This window comes from Lissotriton vulgaris, chromosome 7 (genome assembly GCF_964263255.1).
Source record: "Lissotriton vulgaris chromosome 7, aLisVul1.2, whole genome shotgun sequence".
Lineage (NCBI taxonomy): Eukaryota > Metazoa > Chordata > Amphibia > Caudata > Salamandridae > Lissotriton > Lissotriton vulgaris.
This window is the reverse complement of record NC_141695.1, coordinates 234,097,272-234,114,221: the sequence shown is the minus strand read 5'-3', so window position 1 is coordinate 234,114,221 and position 16,950 is coordinate 234,097,272. Positions and strand designations below refer to the sequence as shown.

Genomic DNA, 16,950 nt, shown 5'->3' with positions numbered 1-16,950 from the left:
TCTCTTTTGTACTGCGTGGGGTATTTATCATGAGTAAGTGCTGTGCCAATGCTTTACACATTGCCAGTGATAAGCCTGACTGCTCAGTGCCAAGCTACCCAAGTCTGAGCACAGGTTATACAGTGAGTTTAATCACCTGCCCTTCACTCAGTGGTGGATTCTGCCTGACTGGATCATCGTTTCACTTCCTCCAACACCCACACTTGGTCAGTGCATCAAGGTCATTTGCACCATGAAGTTAAAAGTCTGTACTAATTGTCATCCATTCTTTAATTAGTTCATCCCGACCATCTGACTATCCATTCACTGAGCCTAGCAGCTCTGTTTCCAGTCTCCATCCATCCAATGAGTGGACAAAGTTCTATAATGAAAAAGTGCTGTAAATCGCAAGATAGATAGATGCAATTTGTTTTCAAAATATTCTTTGGGGAGAGCCCCCCTCCAAAAAAAAACTCCTGTACATAATTTGCGGTCACTGGCGGCACTCACTTACTACATGCAGTATGGGGCTGGTCTGACAACATTTGTCAGGACTGCTTTTGGTTCCCAGTCCAGCAGTGATAGACTACATATCAGTAACTTCTGATAGCACGTAGCCACCACCCCTAACTGAATTTCTCATTTATGTATGTATGTGTATGTATGTGTCTTGTAAAGCACAGTGCTGCCCTGAGGCGTCGTGGCGCTGTAGACCGCTGGGGAACCCGTCCTGGCTATCCCTGTGAGATGGTCCCTACTGGGTATCTCCAAGGTGAAACCAGGCATCCCCGGCGAATGTGGGGGGCCACTGTAGAGATGAGGCAAGCTAATTCCCAGAGTTGCCGAGTGTGATCCCTGGTTAGAGTAGGCACGAGGCGAGAATTATCAAGTACGCTGACCCTGGTCCACGACCCTGCCGCGTCGGGAATTGAACCCTGGTCCCAGGCTGTTCTCTGCTTCCGGGTCTGCCACCTCTAACCAGTGAGCCACACCACTCCACAAGAGTGGTGTGGCTTTAGAGCAAGACCATCAGGTGTCAGCCACTGAAGAATTACAAGCGTCTAGATCAAGCGAGATCACATAAATACAACACACTAAAAACACAAGACTTGTATTCACCTTTGTTGACACATCCTGCGATCCCGTCTTTGATAGAGCACTTCTCATCACTGGCGCAGTTGAGATCTTCACAGAAAAGGCCACCTGTGGCGAGGCAAGTGCAGGCTTGCTTGCAGTCCGCAGATACAACTGTTTCATCAGGCTGTAAAATGGTGGCAGAGAATGTTACCATGATCTGTTACCCTCACACACATTTTTAACAAGGACAGCGGGTCTATGGAGTAGCAAATCAACGTACATTGTAGTATTTCCCATTCTCGAAGCAGCCGCAGTTGTCTATGGAGACACATCCCTTGCCATCGAAGAAAAATCCATCATTGCATTCACAGCCCTCCGCACAAGTTGTTGGGCATTTAGCCATATCTGTGATTCCGGCACAAGATGTGGAACAGATGTCCGCACACATTTCATAGTGGCTGTTTGATGGACAACTTAGAGCTGGAATAAGAAATCAGGCAAAAAGCATGAAGCATGGATATCTGACAAGCCTTAGTGTTTTAGCGAGACATTGAGGAAGAATGCAAACCAATAAGAAGCAGGGATTTTGACTAACTGGGTGACTTTAAAAGGTTAGGTACTGACATAGTTTGTGCACCAGAGCTTGGCTGGCATTTATGGAAACAAAGACCCATCCATAGTGGAAAGTTGGAAGTTATACGCATCTAACATGATTCAACCTGCCGCAGTCTTCTGGCCAGTCAGATGCATCATCTACCTGTAAATCTCTGGATTTCATTACAGTCTGGGGAACAGCTCATGTCTTTGTCTCTCAGGAATGGAGAAGTGAGCGGTGTGGAGGAATAACAGGTTAAAAGTTGTTAAATTGTGGAAAGGAAATTAAGAAATTGTCTATGGCAGAGGACTAAAAAAAAAACATTATATGATGGGGAATGGAGATAAATGCCGTATGTGGTGGGGGAATCGAAGCAAGCATCATTAATTAAGTGTCGGTGGTATTGGAACGTTCCACACTTTCCGGATGGAGTGAAGCACAGGAAGTGAAGGAGAAAGTTCAACCACATAATTTAACATTTGCTCCAGAAATTGGAGGATGCTTCATTACCAGCCAACAATAAACCAAGACAAAAAAATGTGTTATGTGGCGAGGGATTAGATGCACGGAAACAAGCAACGTGGAGTAAAAATGGAATCCAGGCACTGGGTATTGTGGTGGGAACTGAGGACAAAACAATTGAGGTATATGATAATGGAACGGAGGCATGGAAACAGCTAAGGGGTGGGAGGAACTGGGAAAAAAGGCGTTATTTGGAGTTGGGAGGTAATGGAAAAGCCTGTGATTTTTGAGAAAATACCACATTCGGAGGGGAATCCTCTACAGGCTTTATTTCTCAATGAGGACAGTATGGTGGATGAATATGTTGGTGCATTTTCTTCTTTTGTATGGCATTTCCCCCAGAAATCAGAGGATTCCATTACGATCCAAACATAAATCAGAACTAAGAAATTAGTTATGTAAGGGACAGAAGACGAGGAAAATGGGTCCTTCTGTGGGAACACAGAGACAAAGAAATGGGCTGTAAGCAAAAACGGAAACCGAACATAGTTACATGTGAAGAAATGGATGCCAAATGTGTAATTGTTTAGTGAAATTCCAGCCACTCACGCTAAGGGAAAATGTAGGAAGCAAGAAAAATAAGAAAGACCAAATAAGAGAGAGAGTGGAGGAGAGACATTCAGAGAGCAGAGAGCTTGGGAGAGAGGGTAAATATTGAACGAGAGTCAGGATAGTAGCAGACGTTGAGTGAATGAGAAGGGTGGAAAGGAAGCAAGAAAGAGAAAGAGAAAGGTAGAAGGCAATAGAGGGAAAGAGAGGTAAACAAAGAGTATAAACAGAGTTTGGCATGTGAAAGTGAAAGACAAAAGTAGAAAAAAAGTGGAAAGTGAGAAAGTGATAAAATGTACTTTCTGGCGTCAGGGACAACGATGCTCCTCGCCTGGCCACTGGTAGGGTGCCCGCCTTGATGTTCGCGGATGACACCTTGTTGGTATTGCGGACATCAACGGGCATCCAGCGGGTTTTGGATGGGTTTGTGTCTTTTTGTGCCTCACGGGGGCTGGAGGTCAACTTGGAGAAGACTAAGTTCATGATCTTCAATCCCCCGAGGCATACCCGCCCAAATCCCACGCTGAATGGAACCTCCCTGGAGCGTGTCAAGACTTTTGTATACCTGGGGGTCACATTGACTGAACATTTCACTTGGGATCATCAAATTTCTAAATCATCCTTGATACTGGCCCAGATTATGGTCATTCCTGCCCTTGAGATTTACAAAATACAGGTCAGGCCAGCAGCTTTGCATGCCGCAGAACTTTGGGGACTCATGAAAGTACATGAGCTATCGAAGGTTGAACATGCCTTCATGCGCCACCTGGTTGCTCTTCCACAAAGTACTCCCCTCATACCATTACGCCTAGACCTGGGCTTGGAACCCATCGACGAGCTGGCAGCTGCACGACCTCTGCTCTATTGGAGAAGGCTTTGGTCTGTGCCGGAGCTTGCATCCTTTAGAGCAGAGTTCAATGCAATCTGGGGTCAGCTACAGCATAAGAACATACCTTGGCTGGTCCATGTTAAGGCTTTTTTCCATCCAATTGGTATGTCACAACTTTGGGATGCACCTGAAGACAGCTGCGTGAGGACGCAAAGGTCCCAAATAGTGGCGACTGTAAGGTCATACAACCTTAAAACCCTACACTGCTCGACCTCCTTGGGAAGGCTGACCACAGAGTTTTTATTGACGAAAGTTAACCCCAGGACGGAGGTGTTTCTGGACTTGGTACAGCCCCCATTCGCAAGAAAACTGTATATTCAACTGAGGCATGGCTCCCTACCGATAGGGGCACTAACATCCAGATGGTCACACTTGATGGAGGCCAATTGCCCTGCTTGCAACTATTGGAGGAAAGACATTGTACATATATTTTTCTTCTGCCCCGCATACAGCGGAATTCGGAAATGCTGGATCCTTCCACTGTGTAAAAATCTGGGGTTCAGACAATGTGCCCAAGCTTCAAGAGTTTTAACTTATGATACTGCCCCTCCCATTGTTTTTGCTGTTTCCCGCTTTTTATATGGCATGTGGCGGAGAAGAACCCTTTTTTTAGTATGAAATAATGTCCCATACTTACCCATAAATTTATTCTTTGATAACTCATTGTTTAATACCTTTTTAATCCAACTGTATTTGTGGTTTTATTACTGTGCCTGTACATATTTTATTGCACTTTTATGGTCTTTTTGACCGAAATAAAGTTATCAAATGAATGATAAAATAGGAGTCAGAGAAGTAAGTGATGGAGAGAAAGAGGGTGACGAATTGCTGTGGGTGAATGTGAGAAAGTATTAACAATGAGTTATAGAAATAAACTTAGCTGGGAAAAACGGTGCAGTGCAAAAAACACTGGAAAGAGTGAATTTGATAGAGTGAAAGAATTGAAACTGAAACGTAGCAGGAATCAGGGAAAAAAAGGCCAGAAGAACATGAAGAGGAAGAATCCCAAGCAGGAAGTCTGTTGAGAGCGGAAAACATTAATACCTGGGGCCTCATTTATGAGGCCTTGCGTCAGTTTTGCGCTGCTGATGCGACACTTTTTCTGACGCATCGGCGGCGTAAAACATGCCTCCTGTTGCGCACTATTTACAAAGTGACACATCTAAGCAGATGCGTCACTTTGTAAACCCCTGCACTACATTATACCTGCGTCAGGTATAATGTATGCAGGTGGGGCGTTACCCCGCAAAAAGCCTCGTAGAAGTGACGCAGTGAAATCTATGTGATTTCACTGCGTCACTTTTAGGACGCCGTTGCGTCAAAATCTTGCGCCTGCCTCACAGCAGGCGTAAGACTGACACAGGCCCTTTCACATGGGGCTTGCCCCATTTGAAAGGACGCATTGCTGGAGTTGCGTCACTTTTGTGACACACTCCAGCAATGCATCACTTTTGCGCTTACAGATACGTCAGAAATACTGACGTATCTGTAACTCCTTGCGACATGATGCGTCATACAGTAAATATGACGCATCAGGTATGTCGCAAGGAGTGCGCACTAAGAAGTGACGCATCGCTGCTTTCACGCAGCGATGCGTCATTTCTCATAAATGAGGCCCCAAGTGAGTTGCGAGCATATCTTAGAAACAACAGATTGTTACAACAGATTGTTAACAGGGAGGGGCTTAAGATGTGGCCGATCATAAGTGTGGACATCTTAGGGTAATTAAACTTACAGCAGAAAGAGTCACTTCTCCAGGGCTGGATGGTGATGCCGGCAGCCTGGCAAGCAGCTACATAACTTTGGATGCTGTGGCACAGAACATTCTGGTCACCATTGCCCGCACAGAGGTCAAAAATGCAGTTGTTGTAGTATACATCTGGGTTGATGGTGGTGTAGCAGGTGCTTAGTGGACCGCTTGCTTGCTTCAAGAAACCGCAGTAATTATCCTGCTTGAAGATGTTCTTTTTTGCATCTGGACATACAGAGCAGGCATTGCCACTTCCGTCACAGCCTTCATTGCAGTTCACCCCTGCTCTATTGACTCTCCATCCTGTGCCAAACTTGGTGGCATCTGAAGCCAGAGTCTTGGAAGGCAGCATGAACTCATCTTTCGTGTTCCCGTTATAATTACCGCACATGCCTTCGAGTTGGCCTTTGTAGTTTCCAGGGACAGTGACCATAACATTGTAAACCAGGTCATAGTTGACCTCTAGGCCGAAGTCAGTTTTCAGAATGATGCGCAGTCCTTGCTGATAGGCCCTAATATTTCCATCATTCAGTGTCAGAGGGAGGTTGTTATTGATTCCGTCAACCTAACAAAAAAGAGAACAGGCCACGTTATTAGTTTTGTTTGATATTACTACATTTGAGATCACTGTTTGGTTTCTCATCTTGACTAACAGCCAGCAGAACTCCAAGACATCAAAAGCACGTTCACCAAAAGCATTTAACTGCAAGATCTGAGGTACCTGGACTCTATCACTTGCCATATCCCTGGAGTCTGGGGAGGTCCCTACCCACTTTAAAGAAGCCAGAATTATCCCCCTTCTAAAAAAAGCTGGTGCGGATCCATCCAATATGAAAAACTATAGGCCCATTTCCTTACTCCCCTTTCTCACAAAAATTCTAGAACATGTTCTGCAAAATCTCTCCAGGTGTTTGGAGGATCACCACCTCCTAGGAGACAGGCAGGCTGGTTTCTGTGCTCACCATAGCACAGAATTAGTGATGCTGTCGGTGCTTGATTATATCAGCCTAACTGTGGACAACAAGAAACCCTGCCTGCTGGTTCTCCTTGACCTGTCGGCAGCGTTCGACACTGTCAACCACGCTATACTCCTGGAAAGACTACGATCCATTGGAATTGGGGGATCTGTCCTACAATGGATCACCTCATTCCTGACGGACCGCACCCAGAGAATTCAGATGAATGATTGGGTCTCAAGGAGGGGACTGATCACTTGTGGAGTTCCACAGGGGTCGGTATTATCACCTCTCCTGTTCAATATATATCTCAGACCTCTAATTAATGCCCTTGTGGACATGAAGTGCCAAGTTTTCAACTACGCTGACGACACTCGGGCCATCCTGCAAATTGAAAACTCTCCTCAAGCACACTCCCGGGCTAAAGAGGTTCTCCGTTTCACCATCAACTGGATGACCGCCAACTCACTAAAGGTGAACCCAGACAAAATGAAGGTCCTAGCCATGACGGATACTCTTAACCCCTGGAACTCCCCCTTCTGGCCCCAGGAGTTGGGTGACACTCCAGCCCCAGTCCCAGTAGTTAAAAGTCTGGAAATTGAAGTTGACGCTAAACTCACAATGGAAAATGTGAGCAACTATGTAGGGGCACCAAAGATACAGCGTGCATTGCAAAATATGATCCACGATCTAGATTTGGCGGATCTGTGGAGAGCTAAACAGGGTTCACACCAGGGGTTTACATTCTATAGTAAGAAGTCCATTCAAGCCTCAAGAATTAACTATGTCTTTATAGATAGACACTCCATCATAGATATTAAGAAGATAGAGGTTAAGCCTAGCCTCCTGTCAGATCATGCTCCTTTACAGTTTGTGTATTTGATAAACAATCAGCAGCAGTCCAGATGGACATTAAGGAGGGCCATGCTCTTAAACCCGGAAATAGTTGGCTCCATTCAGTCCTTAACTTTAGATTTCTTTGTATTAAATATGGGGTCTACAACCGTTGATTATATCTGAGATGCTTACAAGGCCGGGTTAAGAGGGAGGCTCCATGGTATCATATGCGCCAAGAATAGAATGGAGGCAGGGATGCTGATGGAAATTGAAAATAGAATTGGACAGCTGGAGCTAGAGAGGAATAATACGCATAACATAGACCAGGAACGACTTTCCCAGATTGAACACAAATTTGATCTGGCAAGACAAACATACAGAGGGAAATTAGATGCGAAGTGTAAAGCCCAATGGGATTCGAGTAGGATGGATAATTTTGAATATGGAGAGAAGGCAGGAGCATTGCTGGCTTGGAAATCTAGAACAGACCGGGCTAGGAATGATATTAAAGAGCTAATAATAAATAGTAATGGGGATACATCAAGAAAAATAGAGGATATGCATAGATGCCTCCTCTCGGTATTTTCAGATCTATATAGAGAGGATGTTAACCCATCCTCTGAAGCTATACGCACATGGTTGGACAGTAAAAATCTACTAATATTATCCGAGGAGGGTAGGAATAGCTTGGACGCCCCTATAACAGAAGAAGAGATAGCAGTACAGATAAGAAAAACAAAAAACAAAAAAGCTGCTGGCACAGATGCACTTCCCAGTGAAGTTTATAAACATCTGATAATTGTATTGTGCCCAGTACTGGGAACCTTTTTTCAACTCCGTATATTCGTCTACAGGTAGAGTCCCCAACTCATGGAAGGAAGCAATTATCGTTTTGATCTTGATGCCTGGAAAAGACCTTTTAAGGGCAGATTCATATCGACCAATCTCCCGGCTAAATGCAGATTATAAAATTTTCATGGGCATTCTCGCGGGGAGATTGGCCAAATTGTCACCTAAACTGATACATGCAGATCAAAAGGGCTTCGTGGCTGGAAGACACATCGAAGATCAAACACACCTCCTACTAGGGAATATAGATTTAGCGGTAGAAACATCGGAACCTTTGGCAGTGGTAGCTTTAGACGCGGCCAAGGCATTCGATAAAGTCTTTTGGAAATATCTGTGGGAAGTGTTAGAAATAATGGGGTTTGGCCCAATATTTATCCATACCTTAAAAACGGTTATAATGGCGCCTCTGCTCGGATTCTCCTAAATGGTACATTAACATCAGCCTTTAATATACAGCAGGGAACCAGACAGGGGTGCCCTATCTCTCCACTACTGTTCAATATATATTGAACCAATGGCCCAGGCAATCAGGCTCGATGCCAATATAACTCCATTTCAGTCAGGCCTGTACAGCTCCAAGTTGGCCCTGTATGCAGACGACTTGATTTTATACACAAGTGACCCAAGTTCAGCCATCCCTCGAATCGAGGAACTGTCAGTAGAATTCGGGGCCCTATCAGGCTACGAGGTGAATAGATCCAAGACAGAGGTCATGTGTTGGAACATAGATCAATGGTTTGGCACTGAGAGTCAGGAGTTTAGGTATCTGGGAATATATATTGTGAGGGAACTGGATCGAATCCCTAAGTTAAATCGGGATAGAATAACTAGGGAAATAGACCGTCTGTTTAGCAGATGGAAAAATCTTCCATTGACCATATATGGAAAAGTGAATTTGGTGAAAATGGTTATTCTGCCCAAGCTCTCCTATCTATTTTTCACTATACCGCTATCATTCCCAAAGAAAGACCTAAGTAAGATACAGAGCAAAATAGGGAGTTTTGTGTGGGGGGATAAAGGGGTGCGCCTGACTTGGAAGAAACTATGAAGAAGGTTAATAAAAGGTGGGTTAGTTCTCCCTGATATTGGTCTCTTATGTGGTGGCATTCCAGTTCAAGAGCATACGCATGCTACTTACCAAACCAGATGACTCACCATGGGGAAGACTGTTGGGTGAATTGGTGAGAGTAGAAGGGGGAATTGAGGCCTTTCTCTACAAATTTGGATCCCCGAGATTCTTTAAGCGGGTTCGATTGAAGGTATTAAAAACAGCCCTAGAGATATGGTACAAGGTAAGGGTAAGTAGCGGGATTGGGTACTACTCAGATTTGGCCCCAGTCTGGGACTCACCCGGTACCCTGGATTGTTTAAACGACGCCTTGGCAATACCAATAAAAAGGGCAGGGATCATGATATGGAAAGAGTTAATGGATAAGGAAGGAATACACCCATGGGAGTACTTAAGGGCAAAGGTAGGGACAGACCTATCAAGATTTAAATACCTTCAATTGGTCTCCTGGCACACAGCAGAAAGCGAGGAGATAAAAAGTAGCAAAGAAATAGGAAGGCTAATTCAATCCACTAAACCAATTTAAAAAGAAATCTCGGTATGGTATCAACAACTACTAAAGGCTGAGGACAATGGGATAGCTTTGGCAAAAGGGGTTTGGAATAATTCTTCCATGGCACCACAGGCGGAGGGCATGCTTGAATTATCTCTGAAGACATTGTACAATCATATAAAGCCTGCCTGTTTGAAAAAGAATCATTTTTTCGTGGTCAATAGGCTCTACTTCACTCCTTCTAAAATCGCGAAATTTGCCCCTACACCATCACCAAAATGCCCGAGATGTCAGGAAAAGTTGGCAGCCGATATCCACATGTTTTCCAATTGTAAAGAGCTATGCTATGCTATGCTATGGGCACTTATAATGCGCACAGATGCTCCAGCAAAGGAGCGTCCCGGCGCACGACAAGGTAGAACACAACACCGCTAAATGCAAAGAACTGAAAAGGGGAACAGCTACGAGACAAAATTAAAAGAAGAAAGTTTTAATGGCCTTACGGAACAGCAAGAGATCCTCCAACAGACGGATCTCTACAGGAAGAGAGCTGAAACCTTTGGAAAGAAGTGGGGCTAGTACTGTCGGGAGTCTTTAAGTCCAGGGTTGAAGTTAACCCCTCTTTGATTATATTCAGGGATGACGGTCTATTCTATCAGACTGCCACATGGCAGGAAAAGGGGCTGCTATTGTACATGATCCCACTGGCAAGGAGGTAAATATGTAGGAGATGGAAAGACCGCCTTCCTCCGGCAAGAGAGGATTGGTTAAACGCATCTTTTAATATGGCCCGGCTGGAATATGAAAGGGCAGACGATAAGCCATCTAACATCTGGCACCCCTTAATAAGGTGGGGGAGAAGTGTAAATTGATACTTGTATAGCACACTACTCACCCACAAGGGTTCCAAGGCGCTTGTACGAATACCGCTGTGGAACCCATTCTGGCTTTCCCTGTGAGGTGTCCACTCCTGGGCACCCCCAAGGTGGAGACCAGGCATCCTTAGCGTTGTGGGGGCCGTTGTGGAGATTAAGCAAGCTATTGCCCAGAGTTGCAGAGTAGGAATCCATGGTTGGAATAGGCACCGAGGCAAGAATTATCAGGTCCGTGGAATTTTGAGCCCAAGACCCACCAAGGCGGGGAATTGAACCCTGGTCCCGGGCTAAACCTCTGCCGCAGGGTCTGCCGCTCTAACCATTGAGCCACACTTCTCCACTGTAAAAATGATCCAGTCGCTCCAATGATTACACCACGTCCCCGGTACTAAAGGGGAAGAGGTCAGGCGACCGAGTGAAGCGTGGCCAGCCAAGTGGCCCACAGGTAGAGTATATGGCTGTAAAAGTTCCACAAAGACTTGACACGGTGAGATGAGATGAGGAGTAAAAAAAAAAATATTAATAATAAATAAATAAAAAATAAACTCACAATGGCCAATCAAGTCTCCACTGTTTTTGGCACTTTTGTCGGCCTACTTAGGCTTCTGAGGAGACTCTCCCCCATTCTATCACTCTCCACCATGAGAACGGTAGTATCCGCCATGATCCTAGCCCGCCTTGATTATGCCAATTCACTATATATTGGACTGCCAGACTCCTTAGTGGGCAGACTGCAGATAGTAATGAACGATGCCGCCAGACTTATCTTCAAACTACTGAGGCATATGCGAGCATCACCCCTCCTTCAACGCCTCCACTGGCTGCCTCTTAAATGAAGAGCAAAATTGAAGGGTCGTTCACAAAGCTATTCACGGCCAGGCCCCTGTGTATATTAAACAAGGTCTTCAGAAATATGTACCAGGCCACTCGCTAAGGTCCTCCATGGATAGTCTTTTAAAATGCCTACGCTTCAACTACGTCACCAAAGGAGGACAAGCCTTCTCTAGCCTCATACCCACTCTCTGGAACAAGCTGGCGAGCCACCTCCGTGCGGAAAGCCCCCTTCTTCCCTTCAGAAAACAATTAAAAACCATCCTGTTCACAGAAGCTTGGACATAATCGTCCTGCTAATCTGCCTGGTGCCATCGCCTTTTCTTCTTACAGCGCTTAGAGACCTTTGGTATTAAGTGCTCAACAAATCCAAATTAACATTAACATTAACATAGGAGTTTATGTGACATATGAGGTCAAACTATCCCCTAATAACCCAGATTGAATACCTACAAATTCGTGAGTGGGACAACAGGAGGATATGATCAGTATAGAATTATGATTGTAAGTTTAGAAAAAACTGAAATTGTTCATTTCAGGCACCAAATTTGCTACCAGTTTTTGGACCTCATGGCAGAGAGAGGCTTTTAAGAAACTAGACATTGCATGTGCTCTGTCCCTTCAAATTGGCAGTCAGTTGTGAAACACGTATTAGTATATTTGCCTTTTATTTAAATTTACTGATGTAAAAGTTTGAGATATGTGCTTACAGTCAAAAACCCATTATTCCTTTACCACCCACATAGTGGATTTCAAACTTGGAGTCTTGGCTTAGATGGAGCCCTCTGACACTGCAAATAAAGCTTCAGGGTTAGAATACATGCCAGCCTGATTTTACATGTTTAGGGTCAACTATATCATTGCATAAGTCAATTATAAGGAAACCTTGAGGTGTTTGAGGCCGAGCTACATATTGACCTCATGAAGAGTATGTTTGCTTGTATATGTCAGCGGTAACAGGGACGTCAAAGAGAATATACTACTTAGGTGTGTGTCGGCTGTACATTGGAAAAGTCTGTTCAAGGTTTAAGACGCCAACTAAACAGCCGACTGTGTAGCAAGAGCTGGGAACCATTCGTCTGACATTTTATTAAAGGAAAATCTAACTCATTGGCAACCTTAGATTTTAAGTACAAATGTTAAAAGAAGTTTTCGAAACATTGTTAAACTTTACTACTCAATAAACCTGAGTCAGAACCAGTTTGCCGCGTAAAGCTTCCTGCAGTGACATTTAACTAGGTTTTTATCTAACCACAAAGAATAAGACGAGGTATGCAGTTTCCACATATTTAGCACGGTGCCAGAGACACTAGGGTTCAATGCTGAGGTGAAGCCACCAGAAAGATTAATGAGTTTGATTACTTGGATTTATTGTGAGGCTGCTGAACTCTATACTTAGCAGAAAGGAGGAGATGACATGACGTTGAGGCCACCAAAGACAGCGCTGGCTTTGTGTTATCTCACACATGTTAAAGAATGACCTTTCAACAAGGTCTGCCCAGAGACATACTTACCCACCCCTCTCTAGTGGTGAAGAGGAAGGCAACAGAAAAGTGCCCATAGTGGGTGTATGAGATAGTGGCCACTCAGCAAACTTCCAGTGACTCCACAGGAACCTCCGAGGTGGTGACTCCTTTGAAGACAGAGAGATCTTTACAGGGCCAGAGGGGAGCTCAATATATAGTAGGAGGTAGTCCAGTAGTGCCCCCTGTTGGACAGCAGGGCCCCTTCCTCACTCAAAAGCAAGCCCCAAGTAAGAAAGTATAACCAGTGAGCAAAGTGTACCAATAGTCTTCACCCAACCCTCGCTCCCTCATGGTCAGCCTGAAACGATGGCCAAGACCTGACCCCCGTAATCCATAGGATAACATTCAATTTTAGGTTTCAGGTTTCCCATTGTTCCTTGAGCACACTTTACTGTTCCTTTAAAAATGAGTACCTTAAGCAAATGTTGTCATTTTGATGTTGGTTGTTTTAATCATTATATTTTATACGTTATTATTAAACTGGTTTTGTGCTTTGACCTAATTTGTTACAATATATGGATTTTCTCTGAGAGAAGACTGATACGTGTGCAAGCTTCCAGAGTAATGCCAGGATTCTTACAGAAACCTGCTTACCCTTGTAGGTGCAATACTGGGGATTTCTGTCGCAGTTCACATAAAAACGAGACCGATATACCGCAGATACCTATCCTCCTTGAGGCAGAAATTCAATCACTAGTGGCTGCATCATCTAGCACAGTCTAGCTCACAGCAGAAGAACCCTCTTCCTGCTCTGTGTGTGTCCATAGTTGGTTTTTGTGACCACTGACTTTATAGTTCCTATTAATAGGTTGTAGATATGTTATTTTTTCTTCTTTTCGAAAATCAACCTCAACAAGAGTAGTTGTTTAATACTTATATATAGGAGGCAGGATTAATCACATTTGAAACCTGCAATGATTTTATGAATGATTGATTGAGTTAAGATTGTACAAGTACTGTGCAAAGGTTAAAGTGTGATGGGATCATGACCCTGGCTTACCCTGACGATGCCTTTCGTGTTCTGCATGAGCTTGAGGTTGTATCCATAGACATCAAACGCAACCACTTTGCCATTCGCTGCCACTTTGCCGTTCCCATACTTTTCCTTCTCAACGCTGATTTCAAAGGGGACCAAGTTGTTTTTGAGGGCAGTGGTTCTTGCGAGGGTGTATGTGCAGGTGCCTTGGAAGTCGAACGCCAGACCATCAAAGCTTCGATAATGAGGATCACCAGATGCCGAGCACTGAGCTGAGCCAATGGGATGGCACTTCTGGATGCCATTGATTATCTTACACTCCTCGTTGGCATTGCAAGAAAATGGTTTGCATTCCACACTTCCACCTGCCTTACAGGTGCACTGATTGGAACACTGGCCATTGGGGTAGAAGACCTCTCCTGACTTGTAGTAGATGCCGTTGTATTCACATCCACACTGGGAGGCGGGAACACACTGGCCTCCGCTGAGTACAAAACCTTCGTCACATACACAGCCTTCCTTGCAGTTTGCATTACATTCCACTCGGCGAGTGAAGCTGGAGCAGGTGGTGGGGCAGCCATTGGGACACACCTCGTAGTGGCTGTTCTTACCACAGACCGGACCTAAAATTAAGAGAGAGCAGAGAACCCATTAGCAAAGATTGTCTTGTTGCATTTATGTGTGTGGATCTGCAGTGTGACTCAGAAGAGTGTGTCTAGTTGAAAGAAGACAAATGTTTCATTGATTGTAACTTTCACAGTACTGGGTAAGATACTAGTCATTTAAAAAAAAGAAGCCAGAAGATAACAACATGCTCTACTCTAATCATTTTACATGAAAAAAAGAATGTGATATAGTTTGCCCCCTGATAGTTACCATATCACAACATGACTCCAGGGGCTCCTGGAGTCATGTTGTGATATATATTTCTTTTGAATTACTGTTTTTACTTTTTTCACTCAGTGACTTTTTCCAACATTTCCCCCATTTCATTCTTTCCAGTTTTAGTTTTTGTCCAGCCTCTTCACTGTCCCATTACCATCCATTAACATCATTTGTCCCATGTTCTTTATTTCTCCTTTTTATAAATCTTTCCCAAATAATTCCTCATGCACCTCAACCCCTGTATCTTATCTTCAACGTTTATCCGAAACCCCTTAGATACTTTATAACTTGCCATCTCCTGCATTTCTTTTGCATCTGTCACCCTGAGTGGGACGAGTATGCCCAGATGTGAGTCTCGTGATCTCCATGCCACTGGAGTCAAGCTAGCCTGGCTAGTGAGGGGTTATTCCCGAAAACGGTACCAGAATGCTTGTTTCCGATCGAAGGAGGACCTGGCCTAGCAGTTCGGGCAGGACTGTTCCCATGGGGATCAGGGTCAAGACTGATTTGCATATGGCTGGGTTTAAACTGGAATGGCAGGGGGGAAAAACTATAGATTTAGGTCCAGATCTTTGTACTGAGGTGAATTTTTGACATTGTTCAGCATTCAGTCCATCAATTTTTCTTTTTGCATTAGTCACCCTGAGTGGTACAGGTATGCCCATACATGGGTCCTGTGCTCTCCATGCCACCTGAGTCAAGCTATCCTGGCTGATGAGGGCTGAAAGCCAGAAACTGGTCCCAGGATGCTTGTTTCTGGTCCAGGGAGGACCTGGCTTGGCAGTTCGGGCTGGACTGTTCCCATTGGGAGCAGGGTCAAGACCTATTTGCATATGGCTGGGTTCAAACGGGAATGGCAGGGGGGGGGGGCAAAACAACTATGGATTTAGGTCCAGATCTCTGTACTGGGGTGAATATATGACATTGTTCAGCTTTCTACCCATGAATTATTCTTTTTGCATCTCGTGAGTTAGCATCCTAAGGTAATGATTCAAAAACTGTTAAGAAAAGAGATTCAGTTTAGAGTAAGCTGTGACCACTGCCTTCCTCCATGTGGCAAGTACAGCGGATTCTTTCTTTTAAGCAGACAGTGTTAAAACAACAAGCTATAATGTCTGATCGAGTTTTGCAGAAATGTAAAGGGCATAGAGAGCATCCTAAATATATGAATGTCCCTCAATTTGAGAATTTGGGATTCTGCTGAGGACCATTTTATTTTATGTAATTGCTACTTATTGTAACCATCCACCTTTGAAAGGCTATCCTAACTATCGTTCTGTAAATTGTGAATATACTCACTGCAGAACTTGGCAGCCCTCCAAGCATACACTTTAATCCCAGCATCCTGGCAAGCAGCAGCGTAGCTAGCGATGACCTGGCATATGATGTCCTGGCGCCCTTTGTAGAAGCAAGTGTCGTACACACAGTCTTTGAAGGTGCCCTGTGGGTCAATGACATCTTGGCACTCCCGGAATGGGCCAGTAAGATCCACCAGGACATAACACTCTTTTATCTTCTCTCTCTGCTCCCTCTCCACCGATGGAAGATCAGGACAGTCAGCCTTGTCAGCTTCGGAGCAGCCAGGGACATCCCTGACCTTCCAGCTCGACCCAAAGGCGGTTGCATCTGTTGTTAAGATATTATTCTTCGTGGTCAGCTCCTTGCTTTTGTCTCCATCGAAATCACCACAGAGACCGCACACGGCACCCGCGTACGTGCTTGGGATTCTGACTGAAACGTAGGACTGCCAATCGTAGGTGACATGGAGACCAAAGCTGGTTTGCACGTAGCATTGATATCCTTGCTTATAAGTTGAGAGCTTACCATTATCAGCACTGTAGGGCAGGTTGATTAACAAACCATTCAGCTGTAAGGAGAAACCAGAATTTGCATTGTTGTTAACATCTATTCAAAGGGGCAACAATATATCTAAAGTAGCTGAGACGAAATAGTAGTGCACAGAAACCTCCCCACCTGTTGTTACTTTTCAGTCTGGCAGCACAAGGCATTGTGGGATATTCACACCTCCAGAATGGAGCCCATTCTTCCTATCAGAGATCTTCTGCCATGATCTAGGATCATTCCCACTTGTACCTCTTGCCAGGATAGAAACCTGCTGGGATTCAGCAGCAACTGCCCCCTTCAACACGGGTATAGACTGCATTTTTCTTCTACATACTTATCTCTTTTGTAATGTTTGATGTACTGCTCTCCAGGTTCCCAGAAGGTTTGAAAATGCATTACAGAAAAGCACTGTGTTAACTGTGCACCATAATGGATAATGACTCACTC

The 16,950-nt window shown here is 44.5% G+C and overlaps 1 protein-coding gene across 1 annotated transcript in view; it reads right to left on the bottom strand.

Annotated features, from left to right (window-relative positions):
* Positions 1–16,950, bottom strand: part of LOC147701272 (IgGFc-binding protein-like) — a 901,303-nt gene that overhangs the window by 372,326 nt on the left and 512,027 nt on the right. Inside the window, exons 26-30 of the mRNA XM_086929332.1 lie at positions 15,958–16,525; positions 13,798–14,396; positions 5,347–5,926; positions 1,337–1,536; positions 1,099–1,240 (exon numbers count right to left, since the gene is read on the bottom strand). Coding sequence (XP_086785458.1) covers positions 1,099–1,240; positions 1,337–1,536; positions 5,347–5,926; positions 13,798–14,396; positions 15,958–16,525 — 2,089 coding nt within the window. The remainder of the gene's footprint in view (positions 1–1,098; positions 1,241–1,336; positions 1,537–5,346; positions 5,927–13,797; positions 14,397–15,957; positions 16,526–16,950) is intronic.